General features: G+C 37.7%; 5 protein-coding genes across 14 annotated transcripts; 2 read left to right on the top strand and 3 right to left on the bottom strand.

Moving 5' to 3' along the window:
* Positions 1–7,049: 7,049 nt before the first annotated feature.
* On the bottom strand, positions 7,050–8,849 carry LOC105962621 (ankyrin repeat family protein). Its single transcript, XM_088813708.1, has 6 exons — positions 8,668–8,849; positions 8,266–8,353; positions 8,099–8,163; positions 7,661–7,729; positions 7,533–7,582; positions 7,050–7,407 (listed from the first exon to the last, which is right to left on the bottom strand). Exons 1-6 carry the CDS (start codon positions 8,749–8,751, stop codon positions 7,296–7,298), a joined length of 468 nt encoding a protein of 155 aa, XP_088669834.1. The 5' UTR covers positions 8,752–8,849; the 3' UTR covers positions 7,050–7,295.
* A 748-nt stretch (positions 8,850–9,597) lies between these two features.
* PMM (phosphomannomutase) lies at positions 9,598–12,588 on the top strand. Of its 2 annotated transcripts, none has more exons than XM_088813352.1 (12): positions 9,598–9,770; positions 9,903–9,993; positions 10,484–10,528; positions 10,624–10,690; positions 10,786–10,862; positions 11,134–11,169; positions 11,320–11,375; positions 11,491–11,590; positions 11,717–11,812; positions 11,890–11,979; positions 12,103–12,154; positions 12,347–12,588. In XM_088813352.1, exons 2-12 carry the CDS (start codon positions 9,925–9,927, stop codon positions 12,397–12,399), a joined length of 741 nt encoding a protein of 246 aa, XP_088669478.1. In that variant the 5' UTR covers positions 9,598–9,770; positions 9,903–9,924; the 3' UTR covers positions 12,400–12,588. The 2 variants fall into 2 exon arrangements, with proteins under 2 accessions (XP_088669478.1, XP_012840179.2); XM_012984725.2 differs by having other exon boundaries at positions 9,629–9,770; positions 9,857–9,993.
* An 868-nt stretch (positions 12,589–13,456) lies between these two features.
* Positions 13,457–15,201, bottom strand: LOC105960519 (LIM domain-containing protein PLIM2c). 2 transcript variants are annotated; one of them, XM_012984706.2, is made up of 5 exons: positions 14,833–15,201; positions 14,649–14,748; positions 14,509–14,537; positions 14,286–14,375; positions 13,457–14,032 (listed from the first exon to the last, which is right to left on the bottom strand). In XM_012984706.2, exons 1-5 carry the CDS (start codon positions 14,968–14,970, stop codon positions 13,700–13,702), a joined length of 690 nt encoding a protein of 229 aa, XP_012840160.2. In that variant the 5' UTR covers positions 14,971–15,201; the 3' UTR covers positions 13,457–13,699. The 2 variants fall into 2 exon arrangements, with proteins under 2 accessions (XP_012840160.2, XP_088669452.1); XM_088813326.1 differs by having other exon boundaries at positions 14,509–14,534; positions 14,833–15,126.
* Positions 15,202–15,709: 508 nt separating this feature from the next.
* On the bottom strand, positions 15,710–17,679 carry LOC105960520 (uncharacterized). Its single transcript, XM_012984707.2, has 5 exons — positions 17,539–17,679; positions 16,737–16,784; positions 16,524–16,630; positions 16,356–16,390; positions 15,710–16,064 (listed from the first exon to the last, which is right to left on the bottom strand). The coding sequence occupies exons 2-5, from the start codon at positions 16,737–16,739 to the stop codon at positions 15,997–15,999; spliced, it is 213 nt and encodes a 70-aa protein (XP_012840161.1). The 5' UTR covers positions 16,740–16,784; positions 17,539–17,679; the 3' UTR covers positions 15,710–15,996.
* A 784-nt stretch (positions 17,680–18,463) lies between these two features.
* Positions 18,464–27,047, top strand: LOC105960540 (uncharacterized). Of its 8 annotated transcripts, none has more exons than XM_088812916.1 (8): positions 18,464–18,688; positions 18,919–23,012; positions 23,104–23,333; positions 23,458–23,542; positions 24,020–24,221; positions 24,309–24,596; positions 24,662–25,365; positions 25,873–27,047. In XM_088812916.1, exons 2-8 carry the CDS (start codon positions 19,086–19,088, stop codon positions 26,509–26,511), a joined length of 6,075 nt encoding a protein of 2,024 aa, XP_088669042.1. In that variant the 5' UTR covers positions 18,464–18,688; positions 18,919–19,085; the 3' UTR covers positions 26,512–27,047. The 8 variants fall into 8 exon arrangements, with proteins under 8 accessions (XP_088669042.1, XP_088669043.1, XP_088669039.1 ...); XM_088812917.1 differs by having other exon boundaries at positions 18,467–18,701; XM_088812913.1 differs by having other exon boundaries at positions 18,513–18,688; positions 23,455–23,542.
* The last annotated feature ends 95 nt before the right edge of the window (positions 27,048–27,142 follow it).

The raw sequence follows: 27,142 nt of genomic DNA, 5'->3' as shown, positions 1-27,142 counted from the left end.
AACGAAAAGATCAACGTAGTCATCATTAAGTTCTCAAGACAGCCAAAAGAAAAATGAATGAATAGAAGAACAGAAACTTCGATTTCCCCGACAGACAATCAAATATTAATCTCTCTAATACATCACAAACAAACGGAACGAAAGGAGAACTTTTCATTGAAAATGTCCGTCATCGAAACTAATACACTAAATGCATAAGCCAATCAACACAAAACCCTCCGATAGAAAACTACCAATATTTAGTGGTTAGCCCAAAGTGATGTAGATTAATTTATAAAAATATTAAACCAAATTTAATGCACCGTACGGCCGCTTCTTCAATTCCCAAATACACCCCCAAATACACCCTAAAATCAGCAAATACACCCCCAAATACACCCCAAAACCAGCAAATACACCCCCAAATACACCCCAAAATCAGCAAATACACCCCCAAATACACCCCAAAATCCCCAAATACACCCCCAAATACACCCCAAAATCAGCACACACGTACACACTAAATCAACACATACATAAAAAATCAGCACACACATACACCCTATATCAACACATACACACAAAATCAGCACACATACACAAATATCCATACACCTTGTCATTGTTTTATTTGTAATTGGGGAGAAATTAAAGGGAAATTACAGAAATTAAAGGCACTCACAACGAGGGGAGAGGTCGGCAGGGAAATGTGGCGACGAGGCGGCGGCAAGACAACGGCAGAGGTGGAATGATGACACCGGAACAGATCCCTAACAGTAGAGAGAGAGAGAGAGAGAGAGAGAGAGAGAGAGAGAGAGAGAGAGAGAGAGAGATAGAGAGAGAGAGAGAGAGAGAGAGAGAGAGAGAGAGAGAGAGAGAGAGAGAGAGAGAGAGAGAGAGAGAGAGAGAGCGGAGGGAGTTTGATGGCGTAGATTACAAATTGAAATTAGGGCAGTTTGGTGGCCAGTGATGGTGGAATGGCGCCGGCAGAACGACGCCGCCACCGGCGACGGTAGAGAGAGAGAGTTGGGCTGAAACGAATTAGGTTTTTATCCCATTCTCTTATGCGACGAATTACACTAAATCGACGCGAAAATGAAATAAAAATAAATCTTAAATTAATTCATTGCGTCAATTCAATATCAATCGTCGCCACAAAATAATAAAAAATTAATTACATTGCGACGTTTATGTATTCGTAGCAACCTGGGCTCGAAAATTTGGGAAAGAGAAAACTCTTGCGACGTTTCGGATACATATTCGTCGCAATATTTATTAAAAAAATAATAAAAGGAAAATAATTTATTCTAACTGCGACGTTTTATGAAATCAACGCAAAGGGAAAAAAATAAATGCAATTTTGTTGCGACGTTTCGTCACAATTCGTCGCAGGGTAACATAATAAATAAAATGAAAATTATTCTAATTGCGATGACGTACATTTCGTCGCAGCGATTGAAGAAAATATATTTTTTTCAAACCCGTTGCGACGATTCTCAGTATTTCGTCGCCATAATATAATTTAAAAATAAAAAAAATTACTTTGCGCGACGTTTGTCGCTTTTTCGTCTCAAAAATATGTGAAAACAATTTTGTTTTCTCGTTGCGACGTTTAAGAAAAGATTCGACGCAACACAGCGACGATATTCCAGTAACGTCGCTGTTGGCACCAAATTTATGTTAGTGAAGATTGAAGAAATCCGTCATACGTGGAAACTAAAGAATGGCAAAGATTTGTTTTCCATGTTTATTTTGGAATTAATTAGAGTCCTATTCTTGTAATATTTTTATTAGGACTTAGATTTATTTCCATGTATTATATTCTAGTTAGGTATCTTTTGTACTTATCTAGAATAGAAGTAGAAATCGACTAGGATTCTATTACCTAGTTAAATCGATTTCTTAGGGCCCAAGTTAGGTTTAGGGTGGTGATTTCATGCCTATATAAGGCCCTCAACCTCATATGAGTCCTATGGAGCTTTAATAAGAAAAATCCCAGCATAAAGGCTTTGAAGGCTGCAGCCCGTGTTGCAGCCCCGTCGGCACATCAGGTGTGGCAACATAACAGGTTTCTTCTACCAGGCCATAAAGAAGATCGGCGTTTCGGGAGAAGTGCTTAAAAGATCTCGGGAGAGGTCGATCCGCCGTTTGAAGGGAGTTCAACATTGGAGGAAGTCCAAGAGTGCGGATGAGGAATTACTTTGATTATCAACAAGTTCGAGTCGTGTGCAAGAACGGCGTATCACATAAAGAGGGAGTCTTTAGTGTTTTATTAAGTCCTATTAATGTACACTTAAATCTGAACTAGTTTTGCAAGTCCTCGTGGATGTAGGGTACATTTGTATCCGAACCACATTAAATTCTTGTGTTCTTTATTCTGCTTTTAGTAGGTTAGTTACTGTGACAACACAAGAATTCCGTTACCACACCTAATGTCGTAACACGTAGTCTGTCTCAACAGATGAGTGGACTTTGATAGGCATTTAAATTCAACAATTGGTATCAAAGCGGGTCACTAGATATACTTAGTGTCTGATTTTGGGTTTTGATTTATTTGCTCTGCTTATTGGATGGCGTGTTCACAAGGAAGGTTGAGACGGAAGTCTGTCACGATATTCACCTAATTCCGCTGCGTTGTAACATGCCCCGTGATGGGACACTCTGATAGAAGACAAAGATGGGTGAAGAAAAGTGGCATCTATGTTGCAGGGGGAGTAAATCTCATCTGCATGGGGAGTTCGTGTTAAACATGGATTCTAACCAATCTATGCCAAAGGGGGAGATTGTTGGCACCAAATTTATGTTAGTGAAGATTGAAGAAATCCGCCATACGTGGAAACTAAAGATTGACAAAGATTTGTTTTCCATGTTTATTTTGGAATTAATTAGAGTCCTATTCTTGTAATATTTTCATTAGGACTTAGATTTATTCCCATGTATTATATTCTAGTTAGGTATCTTTTGTACTTATCTAGAATAGAAGTAGAAATCGACTAGGATTCTATTACCTAGTTAAATCGATTTCTTAGGGCCCAAGTTAGGTTTAGGGTGGTGATTTCATGCCTATATAAGGCCCTCAACCTCATATGAGTCATATGGAGCTTTAATAAGAAAAATCCCAGCATAAAGGCTTTGAAGGCTGCAGCCCGTGCTGCAGCCCCGTCGGCACATCAGGTGTGGCAACATAACAGGTTTCTTCTACCAGGCCATAAAGAAGATCGGCGTTTCGGGAGAAGTGCTTAAAAGATCTCGGGAGAGGTCGATCCGCCGTTTGAAGGGAGTTCAACATTGGAGGAAGTCCAAGAGTGCGGAGGAGGAATTGCTTTGATTATCAACAAGTTCGAGTCGTGTGCAAGAACGGCGTATCACCTAAAGAGGGAGTCTTTAGTATTTTATTAAGTCCTATTAATGTACACTTAAATCTGAACTAGTTTTGCAAGTCCTCGTGGATGTAGGGTACATTTGTATCCGAACCACATTAAATTCTTGTGTTCTTTATTCTGCTTTTAGTAGGTTAGTTACTGTGACAACACAAGAATTCTGTTACCACACCTAATGTCATAACACGTAGTTTGTCTCAACAGATGAGTGGACTTTGATAGGCATTTAAATTCAACAGTCGCAAAGGTTTTGAGTCAAAAGCGGGATTTAAATTGTTGCGACTAATATAGTAGGAATCGTTGCAACTGTGCGACGATTTTGATTTAGTCGCAAATTTTAACGTCGCCAGAACTGTGTTTTGGCCTAGTAGTTGTGATAGACGATATAAGAGGAAAATGCACTATCTCCGGCACCGTCCACTATTTGTTGACTTTCCGTCTCAAGGAGTACTACCCCGAAATACGCACGTTCAGTGACCAGGCAATTGACTTCATCAGGCGGGCCCACAACATTTAGAACGTTGGGGTAGGCTCAGTTGTTGACTTTAAGGTTCGTCAACAAGTGGGCGAGCCGGTGGGGTTCATCCAAGTATTAAGCTATTAAGTCTTATTAGCTCGTCCAATGCATATCCTGTTTCTAAGGAATTATGATATTTTTATTGTCTTGTAGAACTTTTTTGAATATTTTCTAAAATATGAAATCTATAAAGATTAATTGCAGACCATAGTATTAAATCGCTCTCGGTCGTCTATTAAGGATTCAATTCTCCTATATATACGGGAGAAAAAAACAAGCTAAACATAGTTGCATACAAATTTATTATAGAGGAAAAAGCAGTTTGTCCCCTCAACTATAGCCCGTTCTGCACTTTGCCCCTCAAACAATTTCTTTTTACACGTTCTTACCCGAACTACGTTTTTTGTTGCACGGTGCCTCAAAAATGGGATTTTCATACCATTTTGACCGGATCTCACACATGTGCCTTTCACGTGAGTTTTGCAGGGGCAAATATGTCTTTTCATTAAGAAAAACCCCTCTTTTCTTTCCTATTTAATCCGATTTTCCCTCCCGTTTCCCCACATCTCTTCCCTTTCCTCTTCCCTTCTTCTCAGTTACAAACTTTCTTTTCCCCTTTCTTCTTATTTTTTAAATTTCTTTTTTTTTGTGCTGGTCATGGCAATCAGAAATTGAATTCCCTTAGAGATCAAGAACCTCAAGCTTCTCCATCCCCAAATTTCAACAAAAATTTCACCGCTTAATTCATTGAAAAACATTGACAGAATCTTGAGTTCGTTGTAGCTATCTAAAGTACAAGGCCACATAATTCCAAAATCTGAACCCATAAAGTGGGTATTGAGCAATTTTAGCACAAGACAAAATTACCTCAACAGGGATATTCAGAGCTACGACCCGAGCAGTAATCCGGACTCTTCGTATCCCAACTGTTGGGTGCTCCGAGAGGATCCGAAAGTGAAGACTTGAACGCCAGGAGGGCGGATTTGTCCGAATCAAACTCCGAGAGGATCCGAAAGTGAAGACTTGAACGCCAGGAGGGCGGAATTGTCCGAATCAAAACCCCGAACTTCCTTGATGTGTTGAATTTTTTATTTTTTTTTTAATCTTATTAATTTGTGCGAAAATGGGACATGAGGTGGCGGCGGCAACTTGTCTGGCACCTGGGTTTATTATTCGAGGAAGAAAGCTTGTCGGAAGCCATTCGAATTGAAGTTGTTTCTAAAATTTCGATTTAATTGTTTAGTTGATTCATGTGTTCTTCTATTTTTTTTTTAAATAATTTAATGATTTTTTATTTATTTATTATTTATTTTTCTTTTGCCCAAATCAAGACCTTCAATGGCTTGTGAATGTTGTGTGGTTACACCAGTAACAGACCAGCACAAAAAAATGAATAAAGGTGGGAAAGGAAATTATTGTGAGAGAGAGAAGAAGGAAGAGGAGATCAGGAGATGTGAGGAAATTGGAGGGAAAGAAAGGAAAGAAAAGGGGGAAATCAAACCCTAAGTTATTTTCTTAATGAAAAGACATTTTTGCCCTTGCGTGAAATGCTCGGGGTAGAACGTGCAAAAAGAATTGTTTGTGGGGCAAAGTACAAAACGGAGTATAGTTTACGGCGCAACTGCTTTTACCCTTTATTATAATAATCCACATTTACTATTTATTATAATAATCCACATGTAGATCTCTAACAATCATGTTAAATTAATTTTGACTATGTAGCCATAATTATTAGGGGTAATATGCTATGAGCCCCTCAAACCAAATCTAATTTGAACTAAATGACAAGTTTAAATTCATTTTTTTAATTAAATCCTTAATTTGAAATAATATATGAGTCACATCCCTATTTTTTTTTAATTCATATCTCGCCCTTATACCCTAAATTATATAACCTACATATTCTCGTTTCTCCAAGTTTCTCCAATGCAGATTTATTTCGTTCTTTTGGTTTCTCTCACGTTCTCTCTCTCTCCCTCCCTCTCTCACACGTTCTCTAATCTCTTTTTTCAATCTCGTTTTTTTTTTCTCCATCTCTCTCTCACCTCTCCATCTCCATACCTCTCTCTTGCTAATTAATTTGGTAATAGTCGAAGCCAAGGGTTGTGGTGGATGAGGAGGCGGCTGCGGGGGCTGTGGTGGAGGAGGCGGCGGCGGCGGGCTGTGTTTTGAGATGGCGACGAGGTGTTGTGGCCGGGCGGCGGCAGGGGCTGGGGTGGAGGAGGTGGCGGCGACGGGTTGTGTTTTGAGATGGCGGCGAGGTATTGTGGGCGGCGGCGGGGGCTGGGGTGGAGGAGGTGGCGGTGGGGAGCTGGGGTGGAGGAGGCGGCGGCGGCCTGTGGTGGTTGAGATGGCGGCGAGGTGTTGTGGGCGGCGACGGGGGCTGTGGTGGAGGAGTCGACGCCGGTGGGCTGTGGTTGTCGAGATGTCGGCCGGCCGCGGTGGTCGAGATGGCGGTGGGATGTGGCTATGGTAGAGATTCGATCTTGATCTTCAAGAGATTTTTCTCGATTTGAGTTCAAAATCGTAAATCTAGGTTTTCCCAAAGTTGGTAGGTTACGGTTGCGACGGCTGCAGATGTTGGCCGCTAGGGTTTGACGTTGACGGCTAGGGTTGACGAGGGTTGTGTGTTGTTGGCGGCTAGGGTTTGGTAGTACACCGTAGTATACCATAGTCTACTATAGTATTACAACAAATATAATATTAAAATATATATATATATATATTGAATTAACAAAAAGGAAAAACAAGTTTTGTTTTATAATTTTTAATAATATTGTAGAAAAAAAATATTTTTTAATAATAGTGTAGAAACGATAGTACACCATAGTATAACATAGTACACCATAGTATACTATAGTACTTTTGAAATTTGCTGAATTATTTAACAAAAAGAAGAAAAAAAATCATAATTTTCAAAAAAGATCTTATACATAAAAAAAAAATTGTTTATAATAATATAAAAAAAATGCAGAGTGTAAATTGAGAAAATAAAGATGAGTGAAAGGGCATTTTCGAAATGAATTTAATAAATGATGTGAAACAAATGTTTAATTGAGCTTGTTATTTAGTTCTAATTAGTTTTGTCACTAGGAAGTAGGAAGCTATATCTTAAGACCCCTAATTATTAAGCAAACATACATCCGAGAAAACCCATTTAAAGTAGTAGGTCATAAAATTAACTACATTCCATTTCAGCAGCAGCTCAATCAACTGGCTCGATGCAATAAATCTGATAAATAAATGAAATCTACAAATTAGTGATACGAATAGATTTTAAATCGTCTGAAATTTCACAGATAATTTGCTCCGGTCTTTTGTCAATTTAAATTCACACATAATTTCTTCCTCTACTCATTGTCCAATTTGTATGACTAAGAAACTGGTGCATTCCTCTACTCATTGTCCAATTTTTACGACTAAGAAACTTGTGCCCCTGTGAGTTCAAGTTGGGCCGCTGCTTCGTTTATTGCGTCCATCACATCCATCTTTCCCCTACTTACTGCCTCATCCATTGGAGTTCTCTCATAGCTAATTATCCAAAGATAACACAATTATTTTAGACATGTAATAAACCAGCAAACTTGTAATATTTGTTGGCAAAAACAGAAAAAAAAAAAAGAAAAAAAAAAAAGACATGTTTGAAGTGAACTAACCTGTTCAAGTTCGAGATACTGGCTCCAGCAAGAATCAAACATTTGACAACCTGTAAGAACCTCAACTAATGAGCTCAATATATATACGATATGTATTGTGTCCAACTATTAATGCAGTTGATTATTACCTCAATGTGGCCATTTAGACAAGCCCAATGAAGAGGTGTGTTTTTCTCCGTGTTACAAGCATTTACATCCTATTATTTATTTCCAAGGAAAAAATTACAACCAAGAAAATATAATTACTACTATGTTTAAAGGAACAAACAAAAAAACATGGAAAGAGAGAGGCTTGAAATATAAATATGGGGTTAATTGCATTCGGCAACTGTGTGTTTCTTCTAATTGTTAAAAAAATACCCCATATTATCTTATTGGCAAAAAAACACCCTACGGCTGAATTTGTTTTAAGCAAAATACCACATAAAAACTCACTATTAAGGGGTGTTTTTGCCAACAAAAATAACATCGGGAGTTGTCAGCAATTCGATAAAATGCACGGTTACTCAATGCAATAAACTCTATAAATTTGTAAAGGCGAATAACAATTCCCATAGATCTCTCACCGCTCCATTGCGAATAAGATAGTCGACAATGTCAAGATGCCCATTTGCTGAAGCCATATGTAATGCTGCAAAATTAACCATATATCAACCGGGGCAATACCGTAAATAATAAATAATCTATTGTAATGGATATTTTAATCGGTAATACACGATAAAGAACAAATAACCTGTGCGGCCTTCGAGATCCTTAGAATCGAGAGGAACGCCAGCCGATGCTATGCTCGTGACATCGTCCATATCATCATATCTAGCAGCCTGTTATGTTAAGGTACAATGAAATGCTTATTACCATTACAACAACCTAGTAAACATAAATTGGACAAGAATAATAGTAAGAAATAAAAATAAAAATAAAAATACAGTGGAAACTGCAAATTGATCTACGAATTCAGAAATAAACTAATTCTGAATTAAAAAGAACTCTATTTAATTTCGAACAGCATAAACCGTAATTATTTATCATCGTACTCGAAGCAAATAATTATTACAAACAAGTACAGAAGAAATTAAAAAAGAAAAATTTAAAGAAGCTGAAATTCTCAGTGAATAAATACGGCGAGGGTGTGTACCTCGAGTAAAGCGTCGATGCTGGCCGCCGACGGCGGCGCAAACTGAGGCGGCGGGCGGTCTAGTGTATTGTCTGCAGCTCCCATTGTTACGGTGTGTGAGAAAAGGGGGAAGAACGAAATATGTGTAATGAAACCGGGTCGACCCGAATGGGTCAAATTGAAAGGGCTGAACCAGCAAAAGTGGGCTATTTTAAAGTGGGTTGGGCCATGGTTTATTTAGTAAAACACTAATCATTTCAAATCTATAACAATAATATTAAACTTTAATTCTAAATTTATCACTATTGTTTTAATTTTAAAATTATTATTATTATTATTATTATTATTATTATTATTATTATTATTATTATTGTTGTTGTTGTTCTTGTTGTTACTTGTTTTGATTCAGATTCTGGAAAATATTTTTTGAATTCCAATTCCCGAAATACTATTTTTTATATATATATATTAAAGTATAATTGAAATTGATTTTTATGCAAAAATTTTGCATTTTTTTCCTTAAAAAAATACTAATTATGATCCTACGCATAGGATTTAATACACTACCAAGAATATTCTTCGCCAAATTGCCCACCAACTAGCATCTATAAAAAATGAATGGGAAACAAATACAATTTTGGTCCTTCAAATTTTCACATATTCCACATTTGGTCCACCATGTTCGCAAAAAATACATTTTATTTCTCATATTTCAAAAATTTAACATTTTTAGTCATTTTCGTCAATTTTCCGTTAGTACTAACAGAATCAAGCGTGTTCTCATCGCTGCCTTAACTGACGGAGTAACGATAAATTGACGAAAATGACAAAAAATGTGAAATTATACATGAGGGATCAAATGTGTTTTTTTGTGATCAAAGAGGACAAATGTGTAATAATTGAAAACTTGAGGGTGAAAACTGTAAATCTTCCAAAAATGAAAAAAAAATAGAATCTGAATTTAAAAAAGAAAAAGAAAAAAGAAATCTCGATCTGCAAATTCAGATTGTGTATATAAACCAACTGCTCACTTCCATGGAGCAACTGCCACCCCTCCTTCTTCAGATCTGCTCTTAAAGCTCCCCTGTATTTTTTCCTTCATTCAGCAGCTCCGTTCATCAAAGGTAAAAACCTCAAAAACCACTTAATTTTTACTGCGATTTTTTATTTTACTTTTTAATTGGGTTTTCATTTTTTTCAATTTACGCAGTTGATTATTGTGAGTTGAGATTCAGTACTTCAATTTTGGATTGCAGTCGGAAGAGAAATCAATCTGTAATGGCTGCCAAACGACCTGGTTTAATCGCTCTTTTCGATGTTGATGGCACACTCACTGCTCCCAGAAAGGTCTGTTCAATTTTAATTTTTTTTTGTTTTTGTTTTGCTTCTTCATTTTCAGTTTATGTTTGTTTAAATTGCATTTTGGGGAATTTTTATTGCAATGCTGATTTTGGTTGATTATACTGTATCCGTTTTCCTCGTGTGTATCGATAGTTTAATTGAGATTTGATTTTCGATTTCTAATTTCTGACACCTCTTATTATGTGGAATCAATAACTTCATTTGTAATCAGTGGTTGTATATTAATAGTTAGTGCTTATATTTTTGGATTATATTGTATCCGTTTTCATCGTGTGTATCGATAATTTAATCAACATTTAATTGTCGATTTCTAATTTCGGACACCTCTTACTATGTGAATCGATAACTTCATTTGTAATCGGTGGTTAATAGATTAATCTTTAATGTCCGTATGTTCGTGTAAGATTGGTTGGATCCATTTTTTTCTCGTCGCAAACTTGCTAGTTAACAGTATGTTTTCAACTCATTGTTGCAGGTTTCTACTCCTCAAATGTTAGAGTTCATGCGGGAGCTTCGTAAGGTACTTTCTCAATACGATTCTTTTTTCTTGAATAAGAATTAAAAATAAATAAATCAATCAATATGGTTTAAGTATGTAATGTTTACTCTTTACAGGTTGTTACAATTGGTGTCGTTGGAGGTTCTGATCTTGTAAAAATATCAGAGCAGCTCGGTGCATCAGGTTCAGATCGAATGCCAGATTATCCTAAATTTGATTTTAATTATCATTTGCTTAACTTTCTTAATCCACGATTTGTTTTTTTTTCGCTTGTGCAGTAACTAATGATTATGATTACGTGTTTGCTGAGAACGGTCTCGTGGCTTACAAAGATGGCAAATTAATCGGGACACAGGTATTATCGAAAGATTCGACCCTCTTATAAATTTCAATAAAAACGGTGGTTGTAATGTTTAATGCCACTTGTCGTAAAAACAAAATCGGTTGGGAAATGTTTGTCCTTCTGAAATAGACGAAGTCGTTAGTTAGAAGTACTTCATACGCTCTTAGTTTTGCTATTAAATGGAGATTTTTTTTATATGTTCGGGTGTATTAAATGAATTCGATTGTTAGATGTTTTACTTTTGCTAGTTTCTAGTTTTGACGAGTTGATATATCTCGTGCAGAGCCTAAAAACGCATCTCGGAGAGGAAAAGCTCCAGGTTAGAATTCGCCACCTGGAATTTTTTAGTTTTGGAATAAAATTAATAGTGTTTTATATAGCATATACATGAATGCAAACCATTTCGGATTTTAATTACAATTGTTGTTGTTAGAATAATCTTGATATATTGTGAGTAATGTTATTACAGGAAATCATTAACTTCGTTCTCCATTACATTGCTGACTTGGATATCCCTATTAAAAGGTGATTAAAGTTAAAACCTTAATTAACACCTTGCTTGGCCATAAACATGGTCGTCATACATCCATTCTTTCGTTATCTTACTTTTTAAATTTTTTTTATTATTATTTTTGTTTAGGGGAACATTCATTGAATTCCGAAGTGGGATGCTCAACGTATCTCCAATTGGAAGAAACTGCAGTCAGGTGGAACGAGACGAGTTCGAAAAATATGACAAGGTTATATATATATATATATATATATATATATATATATATATATATATATTTCTTAATGTTGAGTGAATTACGAACTCGAACTTGTCTTCTCGTTTATTTCTATCACTAATAGAATAATGTAATCAGGTTCACAATATCCGCCCGAAAATGGTGTCTGTGCTTCGAGAGAAGTTTGCACACTTTAACCTAACCTTTTCCATCGGCGGTCAAATCAGTTTTGACGTAAGCATCCGTTTATTTTCGCTCTGTTTTCAGTTATTATTTTTAGAAAATATCTCAAAACATATATATCTGGACAGGTTTTTCCTCAAGGCTGGGACAAGACATATTGCTTGAAATACCTGGAAGAATTTCATGAAATTCACTTCTTTGGAGACAAGACTTACGAGGTTGTCTAAATATACTCTTGTTCGTATTAATTTGCACACTAATATAAGTTCGTATTTCTTCTTCTCCAAATAGAAGATATCTGATATAAGTTCTTTTTCCCTTTTCCTTTTTTACATGAATAGGGAGGAAATGACTTTGAAATCTACGAGTCGGAGAGAACCAATGGTCACACAGGTAAGCTTACCCTCGTCGTATAGTTTTGTTTCTATAAAGACCCTTTGTCTGAACCGAAACTAGTTTTTTTTTAACTATTAATTTAAATATTAAAAAAAATATTGCTTAGTCGAAATCACGAGTTTTTTCGGTATCTTTTGGTGAAACTCCTCGATATATTGATGTGAAATTTTTGCGTTAAATTGTTAACAGTAACTAGCCCAGAGGATACGATGAAGCAGTGCACAACTCTGTTCTTGAGCTAACGAAATGGGATGGATGCTTCCGATTATTCGTTTTTATTTCAATAATCCAGAATTCGGGCAACAAATTTTTGTTGCTCACAAAACAATGTCTTCAAGCTTTTGTTGTAGCTTTTATGTTGTAAGATTTGGCTTTTGTAATCTATACAATCTTTAATTTATTATGCACCTATCTTCTTTGCTTCGTTACAATATTGTTTGTCTGTTGTTATTATTTTATTAATAACTAGTATCTTTCCCCGTGCGATGCACGGGATATTATTTCAAAAGTGAAAAAATATTAATTTAATTATCCCTTAAGATTTGAGATATATTGATGAAAAATAGGAGATTAATAATCGTTGAAAATTATAGTTAGAAAATTAGTAGAGAAAAATATTAAAAATAAATAATTACAGAAGTAGAATTTTTCACGGGTTAGTTTCAATTTTGATAATTGTTAAAAATTATAGTTAAAAATTAGTAGTATTAAAAAAATTAAAAATAAATAATTACAAAAATACCATTAAGATTTTATTAGGGTTTTTCTAGGGTTGCCCAGCGTTTTTTTCTTTTATATATAAGATTAATTGGGTAAATAGCACTTAGCCCCTAGAGTTTGAATTTGTGCAAATGACCCCTTGTACTTTCAATATAAGCACATGACCCCCTGTAGTTTGAATTTTGTGCACATGACCCTTTGTACTTTCAATATAAGCACATGACCCCCTTTAGTTTGAATTTTGTGCATATGAACCCCTAAAGTTTGAATTTTGTGCACATGACCCCCAGTAGTTTGAATTTTGTGCACATGACCCCTTGTACTTTCAATATAAGCACATGACCCCCCCCCCCCCCCCCCCAAAATGGTATTCCACGTGCACATTAGGAAGATGAAATTTAAGAAAGTACAGGGTGTTATATGCACAAAGTACAAACCACATGGGGTTAACTGCTATTTACCCATTATTTAAAGATAGTGTTTTTTGGTAGTTAATTCTGGTAAATTATAAATAGTTACTTGATAAATTCAATTTTTATGGTGTGAATCATGCATGATAATACAATAAAGAACAACAAATTGTACAAAAGTGTTTATGATGTTATTAAGGAATACAACTTCTTGAATACTATGACACATAATTACACACAAAAAAATGAAAAGGGAAATTACATCAGATTTATGTATCAAGAACTAAACATTCAAACAAAAGATAACAAATTCATATGAAAACTCAGAAAACCTCCATAATATGTAAGGCCATTAAAAAAAACGGGAAAAACCCGAAATACTTTTTATTTTTTTATAAACCCAAAATACTTTTTAGGATTGTTCTTGTGCCTTGTCGGACTCGTCGTCAGATTTCGCGTCGGGGGCATCCGCCCCCTTCTCGTTGTCGTCATGGTCATCGTGCTCCTTTGGCTTGTCAGAGCCCTCGGAATCCTCTGCCTCAACGGTCTCCATCGAGAGGCCCCTCTTGTGATTGGTGGAGTTGAGGACATGTTGGTAATTTCCCTTCTCCATGAAAAGCTGCTGGAAATGGACTTTGCAGTATAGTATTCCATCAAGTGCAGCATAGGATGAGTGTGTAAGGGGGCACCCCCCATGAGCACATTTGAAGCATGATTTGTGGAATGACTCTCCCTCCATAGTCACCTTTTTTTTTTAAATAATAAATAAAATTAGTCAAAAAAAAAAACGATAAATTGCACGATCGGGCCTTGAAGTTGTATCTAATTACACTTAGACCCCTGTCGAGTATGAAAAAAAAAGGCCCAGTTTCGGTTAACAGTTACAATTAGACCCCTAAACTTTCTTGGAGTTTTCAGTTTTGGCGAACAATTGATCCCGTTTGATCATTGAGTTATCGGAAAGTATTGATATCGATAGAGATGAAAAATAAACGAACCTTTTCGAGAGGGTAGACAATTTTGTCGCAAGCAGGGCATTTGTCTTGTGTGCCAGAGAACATGGCAGAGAGCTTGCTAGGTGCCCTTGTCTACATTGGATTTAAAACAACAAATATATATAACCTCAATTTAAGACATTATTTAGGATGTAAATGTAATAACTTTTTAAATAATTTTTTTTTTTTTTTTAATTATGGAAACGAGATTCGATCAGGCACTTACGAGTGAATTTTCCCTTTCTGGCTTTGCTGCTGAAACATATCGATCAAAATCAAAATGAAAATGGATGAAACCGAATAACGACGATTAAAAAATAAATAAATAAATAAATAAAGATTCAAGAAAATGTGTTGTTTTCTTACAAGTTTGGAAATTCTTGCTAAAATTCCCCGACTCCTTGAAAAGCTGTTCGAAATGAGTCTTGCAGTACAGAACTCCATCCATGGAGGAGTAGTTGCTCATCTGCCCACCAAAAATAAATAAATAAATAAAAACTATATATTTATATATATCAAGAAAAGGGGGGAAAAAGAAAAGAAAAATTACCACAAGGGTTCCTTTGCAATGGCTGCATTTGAAGCAAGACTTATGGAAAGTAGCTCCGTCAGCAGACAACAAATCGACAAAATAAACGGTCTTGTCACAAGCCTTGCATTTGTCCAAAGTCCCGGTGAATGCTGCCATTATTTCAGAATCTCAATAACTTGTTCAGCCTTATTACGAAAACTCCGGGATCAAGAAGGGAACTGGCAAAAATACTTTTTTTTTTTTAAGCCCCTAAATAATCCAAACTTTTTCGGCTATTGAGACTAAAGAAATTTTTTTGGTTCTGCAGAAACTAAGTGATTTTATTATCGACACCAGGCGCCAATAATAGAAAAGTTTTTATTTTCCTTACACGTGATCGGAGATCCCATAATTCGTCGGGAGGAATGGATGACTATTATTGGCGGTCCAAAATTTTGGATTGGTTTTCCGATTAAGGCGGAGAGAAAATAGTTTGACTCCTTCCCTATGTTTGTGGTAGTTATGTTAGTTACAAATGGGTTGTCAACATTCTTTCCACCTTATTTTCTGCCTGTTTAACCGCAGACTCTTTCTTTGACAAACACAATAAGTTTAAAAAAAAAATAAAGGTACTATGTGAGCTAGCCTTAATTTAACCGTGTTACGTTTCTAATAATACTAACGACTAATTTACTCGTGTTTTTACGCACAAAATAAATATCTATCGGGATCGTTTGTGCATAAACGTCACACTTAAGATATTTGTTGAACAATTTTGTTGTGATATACAGAATACGGTTGTCACGTGTTATATATTATTGATCTATCGTAAATCTAATTACATATATACACATTATCTATTAATAGTGCAATACGAGGACTTCAACGGGTCATCCATCCTAGTACGCGAACGCGATTCAAGCCAAGTGTATGATGTTCGAAAATATAAAACGAATCTTGATGTTCGGAAAATACAAATTGCACGAGCGCAAACAGAAGTGTAATTTTTTTTCTCCCTATGTAAGGCAATTCAAGTAACAGGAATCCCACATCAATAGTACAAAATCCATAACCAAAGATGGTAGTCGTGGAATTCAACCAATTATCCTTCAATTAAACTTTCAAAATATACGAGAAAAGTTATTATAACAACAAATTAAAGATCGTAAAACGGAGCCTACTTTTGATGTAAATTGATCCATATCAGAAGAAGATTATAGAAACTCCCATAGTGAAGCATCCCACAGCCACCCAAGGACTCAATCTCTCACCTGTTTCCACCGAAGCATCACTGAGTCAGAACTCGAAATAAAGCAGAAAATTTTGAAGGAAAATAAATAAATAAAAAACATACGAAAAGTAAATTCACACGAGCATCAACTGTTTGTACCACAAATTAAGTTTTAATAAAAAGAAAACGCCAGGGTTTTGTACTGAAGATATGAATACTAGTTATATGAGACTTATAATCGAGACGTGATTTTATATATTATAATAACATTTTGAAACTTCGAGATATTTGCAAATACATGTTGTACATACTGAAATGGAGTAAACGGTACCTATTCTAGCAGCTTTCCAGAAGACACCTCGAAACCTGCCACATTAGCATCAACTCGAGATTTAATCATTTAATCACTAAAAATGAAAAAGAAACGACAATGAATGGTTCCAAAAGTTCGAATTTGGAGAATACTGACCAACACGAAGAAAAAAAAAACTGCCCTTACCCTGTTCTCTGTTCAAGAAGAGCTGGAAACTGAATCTTTACATACGTGCATGCACAGATGCCCAACAAAACTACCGTGAGGAAAGAATGGAAATTGAAGAGTGCTGACTGAAAGTCCAATAAACAATAACATCAGTACTTCAAAACAAATATACGAAACGAGAATCACTGCACAACTAGTGTTGTAATAACAAAATCCAGACATAAATCTTACCATGTTAAAATTCCACTTGTTTCAGCACTTTGAAGCGTTCCAGTACGTCTACAAACACAAGTAGCATTCATCATCAAAACCATTGCAATACATTTATTATTTATAAATCAATCTCTAAAAATCAGGGAAAAATCGAAAAAAGTAAATTTGCAGATATCGAATTATTTCCACAATTATATACATGCACACGCATTTCCTAACATGTTCTCGCCTCGACGCTGCATTTGGACCTTGGAGAAATAAATCGAAATATATAAATATACACGAAAAATTAGCCGGAAACAGACGGAAAAAATCTACCATCTTCAAGCACTTGCCTCAACAAAAGCTCCTTCAAATCAGATAAACGAAATTTTGTAATATTCTCAAAATTTAAATCCAGACATTGTGGAAACAATTAAATTTGTCGAAATTTTCAATTTATTTATTTTCATGACTAAGATAGGAAATTCTTACATGATGACATTTCCGATATTCCACCCGAAAATAGTATCTCAGCAAATTGCAAAAAATAAAAAAATAAATGTAATTGTAAAACCCAGGCATCAGTTGCAGAATCGCAGCACTAATTATACTCATGACTCATGAGAGCATTTAATTGAGAAAATTATAGAAGAAAATAAATACTGTATTTTGCAGAGAATCCAATCCACTCTCAAAAAGGCAAAAAAATCTAATTGAAAAAAAAAGGGGGGAATTATTGAATCTAACACAACCTAATTTGATTTCTGGAATAAAATCATCGAAATTAGGAATAGACAGAGAGAGAGAGAAGAAGAGAGAGATAGAGAGAGAGATTTACAGAAAATTTGAAGTTGTCCTTTCAGCAGTCACCGGAGATCGAAGCTTTTCTTCTGGAACCGCCGTGTGTGTGTGTGTGTGTGTGTGTGTGAGAGAGAGAGAGAAGTTTGCTTTACAGGGGAGTCGTGGGCTAGCAAATAATCTTTTGCCACGTCCGATTTTACACGTGGCTATGTTACGAAGCTTTTATTTTAAAATGGGTAAATAGCACTTAACCACCCTGTTTTTTGAAATTTGTCGCATGACCCCTTTACTTTCAATTTAAGCATATGACTCCCCTGTATTTTAAACTTTGTGCACATAATCCCCTTGTACATTTAATAAAATCACGTAACCACTATGGTATTCAAATTGATGAATAATCATACTCATTAGAAAGAGATTTTTTTTCTAATGTACTTATGTGCTTATACTAAAATACAAGGCGGTGATGTGCAATATCAAAAGTAAAAGGGGTCAAATGCATAAAGTTCTAACTACAGGGGATAAGTGCTATTTACCCATTCAAAGTTTCCAATTTTTCGATTTACTAATTATTTTTTTTATTAATTGGAATACACGCGAGCGGACTTCCAATTTTCGATTCGATTTCAATTTCTAAAAATAACTAGAAATTTTCATACTATAGTCGGTTTTTGTGGAAGTCAAAAGAATTAAAATCATTCGGCGCACGTAATTCACTTAAAAATAACTTCAAACTCGAAAATATTCTTTTAATTTAACCATTAAAAAATTATAACGTAACAAAATAAATATTATAAAAAAATATTAATCAGCATCAAAACAAGTTTATGTTAGTCAAAACAATCAAAATTGTTATAATGAAGCAATTTAATCAAACAATAACTTAAGACATGAAAATAATTTGTAAACAATGAAAAATTAGAGGAAAAATAAATAAAAATAAGAGGAAAATAAAGAAAAGTAATAACAAAAATGAAAAAAGAAAAAAGAAATAAAAATAAAAATAAAATTGACACATTTCTCTCTCTGTGTCTCTCTCTTGCAATCAATCCCTTCTGAATCTGTAATCTGTCCGCCCGGACTAAAGTATGCAGTAGGGCTTCTCTCTCTCTTATCTCACATCTCTTTCATTATTCGGCGCACGTTAATAACCCCCGCCGCCTGCTATCGTACGCCCTTCGACGACGGTAATCACTTCTCGTACGTCTCTCTTTCTTCTTGATCCCCCCCCCGATTCATTTTCTATATCTCAATCGCGACTCCAATTTATTTAAATCAGCACCACCGTATTGTTAAAATTCATCTGCTCGAACAATAAGATTATACAAATTTTTTTTAGGTTATTATCATTGCAATCAGAAATCAGAAGCTAGGATTATTTTGAATTTTTCGCCCCCTTTTTTGATTGTTTCTGCAGTGAGATCTGCTGAGGGGAGTTTTGATTTGTTGAATCGTATTGTTGTGGAAGTTAGAGAGAGAAAGAGAGTGAGTGAAGCGGAAAAGTACTGAAGGTTAGGGTTTTGATGCGTTGGCTTGGTTTAGGAGATCCCTTTTTCCACTTCTGGTTTCTGGTTCGGCTGGGAGATGGCCAATCATGGCGCTAAGTTTGTGTCAGTGAATCTGAATAAGTCGTATGGGCAGCCGAACCAGCCCTCTCACCACAGTCACCACCCACATTTCAATGGCGGCGGCGGTGGCTCTTATGGGCAGGCGGCAGCTGGGCGAGGCCGGCCGAAAATTATTCCTAAACTATCCGTTCCACCCCCACTGAATCTGCCTTCATTGAGAAAAGAACACGAGAAATTCGATGTCTTAGGCTCTGGAGGGGCAGGTGTGGGGGCTGGTACTGGGAGTGGATCAAGACCTAATTCATCGGGCGTGGGCTGGACCAAAAATGTGGCGGCAGTGGCGGAGAAGAACGAGGCTGGTGATGTCACTCATGTGGTTGAAGAAATTCATGCTGTTACTGGGGCAAGTAGTCGAGGCGTTGGTTCTTATATGCCACCTTCAGCTCGTTCGAATGGGTCGGGTTTTATAGGCTCTGCTTCTTCTGCATCTCGAGATTTTCCACCGTCTGTGGAGAAAACAGTGTTTTTGAGAGGCGAGGATTTCCCCTCTTTGCAAGCTGCAAGGCCTGTCTCCTCTGGGGCTTCACAGAAACAGAAGGATGGCTTGAATCAGAAGCAAAAGCAGGTCCTGCGCGAGGAATCTGTTCATGATAAGGAGAATAATCGTTCGGGTTCAGTGGCCGATATGCATCCGCTGGGCCAGTCCTCAAGAAATGCTCGGTTAGTTGAAAATGGTGGTGAGGGGCGTGTTATGGGTAGTGGACAAATGGCTGATCAAATTCGAAAGCGTGAAGAATATTTGCCCGACCCACTGCCACTGGTTCATATGAATCCGAGGTCTGATTGGGCGGATGACGAGCGTGACACAGGCCATGGATTTGTGGGGCATGGAAGAGATACTGGTTTTTCGAACAGTGAAAGTTATTGGGATAGAGATTTCGACTTGCCTAGGCCCACTATCTTACCTCACAAACCACCAGCACTAAATCAATATGGCCGATGGGGTCAACGCGACAATGAAACTGGAAAGAATTTTTCCAGTGAAGTCCCGAGAACGGACCCATATAACAAAGAAGTGCGAGCGCCTAGTCGGGAAGGTGAGGAAGTCAACAAGTGGAGAAATTCACCGGTTTCTAAAGATGGATTTAGCTCTCAAGAAATAGGAGGCTATAGAGTTGATCCTGGTTCAAGACAGGCTGGCCATAATAACAACATGCTGAAAGATAGCGGTGCCATGCTTAACAGGGATTCTGCATTTGGGAGACAGCATCAACAGCGAAATAGTTCGATGGAGTCATTTAATAACAGAGGGGCTGAACGTAACCATCGGGATTACCATGTCACTGAACAACATAATAGGTACAGAGGTGATAATTTTCAGAATAATTCATTATCCAAATCTTCTCTTGGTTCTAGTGGAAGAATGCCTCCTATAACTGACCCCATACTGACGATGGGTCGGGATAAACGGTTCTCTAATAGTGATAGACCTTTCTCAGAGGACCCTTTCTCGAGAGATTACGGTTTTGCAAGTTTTGGTGAAAGGGATATGTTTTCAGAGGGTATTGTTGGGATAATTAAGAGGAAAAAAGATGCTGCAAAATCGACTGATTTTTACGATCCTGTCCGGGAATCTTTTGAAGCAGAACTTGAAAAAGTCCAGAAAATGCGAGAGTTGGAAAAGCAGAGGATCGTTGAAGAACAAGAACGAGCTTTAGAGCAGGTTCAAAGAGAGCAGGAGGAGAGACAGAGAAAGATTAGAGAAGAAGAGGAACGGCAGCGGAGGCTGGAAGAGGAGGCCCGTGAAGCTGTGTGGAGGGCAGAACAGGAAAAACTCGAGGCTATTCAAAAAGCCGAAGAACTGAGAATTGCCAGGGAAGAGGAGAGGAGAAGAATGCAATTGGAAGAAGAGAGGAGGAAACAAGCTGCCAAACAGAAGCTTCTAGAACTGGAAGCTATGATCGCCAAGAGGCAGGCCGAAGCCGCATCCAAATTAATTTCGAATGAGAATCTCGAAACAGCAGCGAAGGAAACAGTTGTTATCTCGAGGGAAGTCGATTTGCATCTTGAGCAGAACCAAAAGTTTGAAAGACTGGAACTTGAGGAAAGAGAATCATCGCCTGATGTGATGGACCAAGAGTTTGAAAGACTGGAACTTGAGGAAAGAGAATCACCTGGTGTGATGGATAATATGGTCTTAGGTTTTGACGAGGGAGTTCAAGTTGTAATACCGAGCGATGATTTTGAGAAAAAAATAGGTAGTACCATGGAAGAAAGAGGTACAGATGTTGGGATTTCTTCTGATGAACAAAATCTTCTGCCTGCAGATGATTTTTCTGAGATAAGTGCAGACGATTCTTCTGAGATAAGTGCTGATAGCTCCTCCTGGAAGGTTCCAGAAGAATCGACATTGGAAGTTTCTATTAGTCAACATGCTGGCATTCTATATTCGTCAGAAACATCAGATCTCTTGTTAGATGTTGCTGATTCTTCTGGTAGTGCTACTTTAGCTGCTCAGCAAACTGTTTCAGCTGATATTACTGATTCCTCTGGCAGTGCTAATTCAGCTGCTGCTCAGCAAACTGTTTCAGCTTCAGCTGATGTTATTACAGGTGCGACTAGTCATACTAATAATACACCATCTTTGTCTTGTATTGGAGGCCAGGGTGATTTACCATTAAAGCTTCAATTTGGGCTGTTTTCTGGTCCGTCCTTGATACCATCTCCAGTGCCTGCTATACAGATTGGCTCCATACAAATGCCACTGCACATCCATCCTCCATCCATTACTCACATGCATCAATCGCAGCCTTCAATGTTCCCCTTTGGTCAGCTTCATTATACATCTCCCATCTCTCAGGGGCTTTTACCAATGGCTCCTCAATCGATGTCTTTTGTCCAGCCTAATATGTTGGGCCACATTAATCTGAATCAGAACATGCGAGATACTTCCACACAAAATGTCAACAAGGCCGAGGTGCCATCTATTTCGATGAATAAACAGCCAAGTTTTGTTCCTGCATCACCTGAACAATCTAATTTGAGCCGTCCACAGCAACTGAATACAGTTTTGAATGCAAACAGCCACACAGATAATTCTGTTCTGCGTAATGATAAAATGAGATCCGAATCTAGCTCTCAAGCAGAAGAGAAGGGACAGCGTCATGCTGTAGCCCCAAGGAGTTACTTACCATCATCAAAGGCACGAGGGTCTGAGAGTCACTTACATCATGTACAACCAGTGATGCAGCCTCCTGGTGGTGAGAGAAACTTCATTGGACACAGAGGTGTAGGTCCATTATCTGGTGGTGGTGGTAGGGGGAGAAGATTTACCTATGCAGTTAAAAATGCAAACACACGATCATTTGGTCAGGATTATGACATGCCAGCAGATTCGAATGGATTTCAAAGAAGGCCACGACGCACTGTCCAACGAACTGAATTTCGGGTCCGTGAGAATAATGACCGAAGGCCATCAGTGCAATCGGTTTCTTCTAATAATGCAGGCTTTGAGGACAAGTCTAATTACGTAGGGAAGGCTGTGGGAGTTTTTACTAGAAGTGGGTCCAAGAGAGGTACCTTCGTCCCTAACAAAATTCCGAGGCAGAGAATTGAATCGGAGTCTTCGGCTTCTGGAAACATAGTCTCTCAGGAGGTCAACTCTGGAGATAGGGCATCGAAAGAAACGGCAAAAGATTTATCAATTAAGAGTCAGTATAGTTCTACCTCACACCATGGTGAAACAAGTTTGAGGAGAAATGCGTCTGAGGAGGATGTAGATGCTCCGTTACAGACTGGTGTTGTGCGTGTGTTTAAACAACCTGGTATAGAAGCCCCCAGTGATGAAGACGATTTCATTGAAGTCAGATCCAAAAGGCAAATGCTGAATGATCGACGTGAACAGAGGGAAAAGGAAATCAAAGCACAATCACGCGTCACTAAGGTATCAATTCTTTTGGCACTATGGTATTTAGTTATTTAATCACATTTTTCTGCTCCTCTAAGAAAGTTACGTTTCTCTTTGTTCTTTCCAGCCGCCGCGCAAACCACGTGTTTCTAGACAAAAGGATGTCGTAGTCTCAAGAAGCCATAATAAACTCTCCGAGCCATTGAGCAGTGGAGAAACAAGCAAAACTCAAGTGGAGTTTACCTCATCAGAGATCCCTCCCTTTGCCAATAATGAAGTAGCAACAAAACTTACTTCTGCTGCTTGCCAGCCTCCAATTGGCACTCCTGCTATCAGTTCTGAAGCACAGGCTATCAAGTAATGTTCTTTAACAAGAACTTTCAACTTTTGATCTTTATAATAGGGATGTATGTTCTCAGAAAAAAAAAAGAAGGGAAAAAAGAAGAGGGATGTCTGATGTTTTTGTACATATGCTTAGCAGGTCGCCGCATCCAGGCTCAGTGTCTCTTGTTTCTAGTGGCAGTACAGAACGTGAGCCTGCACTGATATTTGACAGCAAAAATAAGGTAATGAATTGTGGCGGAATCATTCTCTACTACCTAGAATATTGCCGGGATTAACAAACAGGTTATATGTTTGAATTTGTATTGGTATGAGTTAGTGAGAATTGGTTGCTATCCTCCTAAAATGTGGCTGTGCTTTCTCAGTAATAATCCAAGTTCTTGTCTGATATTACTTGTCAGTTTGAAAGCTAAAAATGAAAACTAATTTTAACAATCTGTCTTTTCAACTGCCATTTGAAAGTCCAATTCAGCAAAAGCATTGTATAATCACAAAAAAAAATATTCTGTTACATGAGTTCTACGAGTTTTATCATTTTCTTTATATGTTTTATTTTGAATGTGCTGGCATTAATTAGTGGAGGGTTGAGTAAACAACTTTAACTCTTATATTGCTTACCTGCAGTCTGTCTCTGTCTCTTTACCTGGTGATTAAAGTACAATTCGTTGCTTGTTTCTGGTACTGAATTTATTTTCTGATAGGTGATGTCTTTGAGCCAGACTCAAATTGACGAGGCTATGAAACCTGCTCGGTACGATTCACATATTTCTGCTGTTGGAAGTCATTCCACCTCAGTTACCGATCCTGTCTTGCCGACATCATCCATCTTGACCAAGGATAAAAGTTTTTCCTCTGGGGCAAGCCCAATCAATTCCCTTCTTGCAGGAGAGAAAATTCAATTTGGTAAAAATACGTGTTTACTATAATCTTTACTTTCGCCTGCACAATATTTTTTACTTCGAAAGTTGACTTTTCCCCCCACTGTGTCAGGTGCGGTTACTTCTCCAACACTTCTACCTCCTACTAGCCGTGTTGTATCACATGGGATTGGTGCTCCAGGTTCCAACCGAACCGACGTGCAAATGTCCCGCAATTTTCCTGTTTCCGAGAAAGACAATTCTCTTTTCTTTGGAAAAGAAAAGCACATGAGCGACTCTCGTGGGCCCCTACAAGACTGCGAGGCTGAAGCAGAAGCAGCTGCTTCTGCTGTTGCTGTCGCAGCCATCAGCAGTGATGAGATAGTCGGGAATCAGTTGAGCTCTGTCAATGACACAAAAGGTAGGGATTTTTTTTTATTTTTTATTTTTTTTATTTCAAGTTTGATTAATTATATCTTTTTACAGGTTATGTTGGGGATAAGCACTTGACAAGTCAATCATCACAGGCTGAGGAGTTATTAAGTGTTTCTCTTCCAGCAGATCTCTGTCTTGAAACACCAAGCTCCTTATGGCCACCATTGCCAAGTCCTCAGAGTTCCTCGAGCCAGATGCTTTCTCATTTCCCCGCGGGCCCACCTTCCCATTTCCCCTTCTACGAGATGAACCCGTTATTGGGTGGCCCCATTTTTGCATTCAGCCCCCACGAAAAATCTTCCGGTACACAATCGCAGCCCCCAAAGAGTGCACCATCCAGTTCAGGACCTCTTGGTAACTGGCAGCAATGTCATTCTGATGTGGACTCGTTTTACGGTCCACCAGCTGGATATCCTGGTCCATTCATTGGTCCACCTGGTGGTATGCCTGGGGTTCAGGGCCCCCCACATATGGTTGTCTACAATCATTTTGCTCCGGTTGGACAATACGGACAGGTTGGTTTGAGTTTTATGGGTACCACCTATATCCCTTCTGGGAAGCAAGCCGATTGGAAAAACATTTCGACATCCTCTGCCATGCATATGGGCGAGGGAGACATTAATAATGTGAATATGGCTAATGTGCAGCAAAGTGCTCCTAATAATATGACTCCTCCCATTCAGCATCTTGCACCAGGATCTCCTCTCTTGCCCATGCCTCCACCGATGCCCATGTTTGATGTATCTCCATTCCAGGTAAAAAACCCTTTCCCCTTTTATTCACTATACGTTGCATTAAAAAAAAAAACGGAGCAAAAATGTGGAACGGCTAAATATGTGTAGTTGTATTCCCGTCTATCATTTGTTTTTGTGAAAATAGAAAGAATGTGTAAAGGCTACATTTATAATGTGTAAATACTAAGTAGGCTAAATTTAACTAGTGTGTATTCCTTGTCCATCGGTTATCTTACTTCAATTTTTTTGTTTACAGGAATATTGTTGTGTGCATCAATTAATTATTTATTAATTAATATTACTTATTTGTTCTTCAAATCTTTTCTGTACAAATGACATTTCTGTACCTACATAAAATGGAAGAAACCACGACATGTATCATACACCTATAGGTAGTATAGATGGATACAGATAGATAGCTGTAGAGTAGATATAGATAACTTCATTGACTGTTGTATATCGAGTGCAAGTACATCTACTTGGCAAATATTGTAAATCTTCTCATAGGATTTCTTGTCTCCTTTTCAGTCTCCAGCTGATTTGGCCGTCCAAGCTCGATGGGGGCATATGCCCCCTTCACCACTCCACTCAATCCCAGTCTCTCGACCATCACATCAACAAGTAGAAGGTGCATTGCCTCCTCATGTCAATCATGGGCATCATTCCGTTGACCAGTCAATAATTACCAACAGGTTCACCGAGTCTCGAAATCCTACACAATCAGATAAGGGGCCGAATTTTACTTCTGGTACCACCACTGAAATGGCATTAGTAGATCCATTGAGATCCACCACCAACACCAACACCAACACAGCTTCATCTGGGCAGAGTGCTCGTGTTCAAAGCTCGTCTGGAAGTACAAACGCTGAATCTGGCAAGATTGATACAATCGAGAATGCCAAACAACACCATGATGCAACTTCTTTCAAGACTCCATCATTTTCTAGAAAGAATTCACCGGGGGGCCCACAAACTAGTACGGGTGGCTATAATAATTATCAACGAGGTGGCATGTCTCAGAGGGGCAATATGGGTAACGATTTTTCTCATCGTAGGATGGGTTTCCAAGGAAGGGGCCATGTGGATAATAGAGGTTTTCATACTGCAAAGGTTAAACAGATTTATGTGGCTAAACAAACCAGTAGCAGTGGGGGTCCCACTGCATGAATCTGACAGTATTGAACGATGCAGATTATATATCAGTTGACAATATCGAGCTTCGTGTGGAATATGCATAGTTTGGAGAATCCTTTTTTGGAGCCTGAGTTGTTTCGTATTGGAGAATAGCTGTTGAAGAGGTACGTTTCTGAAACGATTCGTTCAAGTTTTTCTCTCCCGAGAGGGTTTTGATGTTGGAAATAATTTCAAGGTCTGAAATTGTGTTTTGCTTCTTCTCTGCGAGATGGAAATTTGTTTTATGTTTCGAATTAGTTACTACAATTGGTGTATTTTTGCCACATTCTAAGAGGTCGATCCCATACGTATTTCTAAAGTTATTATGGTTGTAGTAAAGCTAGTATTAATTAACTATGAAGTTAGTTTAGCATGATTTGATTAGCACAATTTGATGTGTGGGTGACATTTTGATGAATATGTGGATGGTCTTATAATCTCATTCATATTCAGCTACCATGGAACATTTTGATGAATGTTTGGACATTTTTGTAATCTCATTTATCTTATTTTTCCATGTTCTCGATAAACGAGTACCGATTTTATGTAGTTATTTTATTTTTCTATGCTATCGAGAAACGAATTCTGATTCTATGGTAGTTATTTTTCTTATCGTTTATTAGGG

This window comes from Erythranthe guttata, chromosome 14 (assembly GCF_056151865.1).
Source record: "Erythranthe guttata isolate IM_541 chromosome 14, IM_541, whole genome shotgun sequence".
Taxonomy (NCBI): Eukaryota; Viridiplantae; Streptophyta; class Magnoliopsida; order Lamiales; family Phrymaceae; genus Erythranthe; species Erythranthe guttata.
Note: the sequence above shows the minus strand (reverse complement) of the source record. Positions and strands in the feature narration are given on the sequence as shown.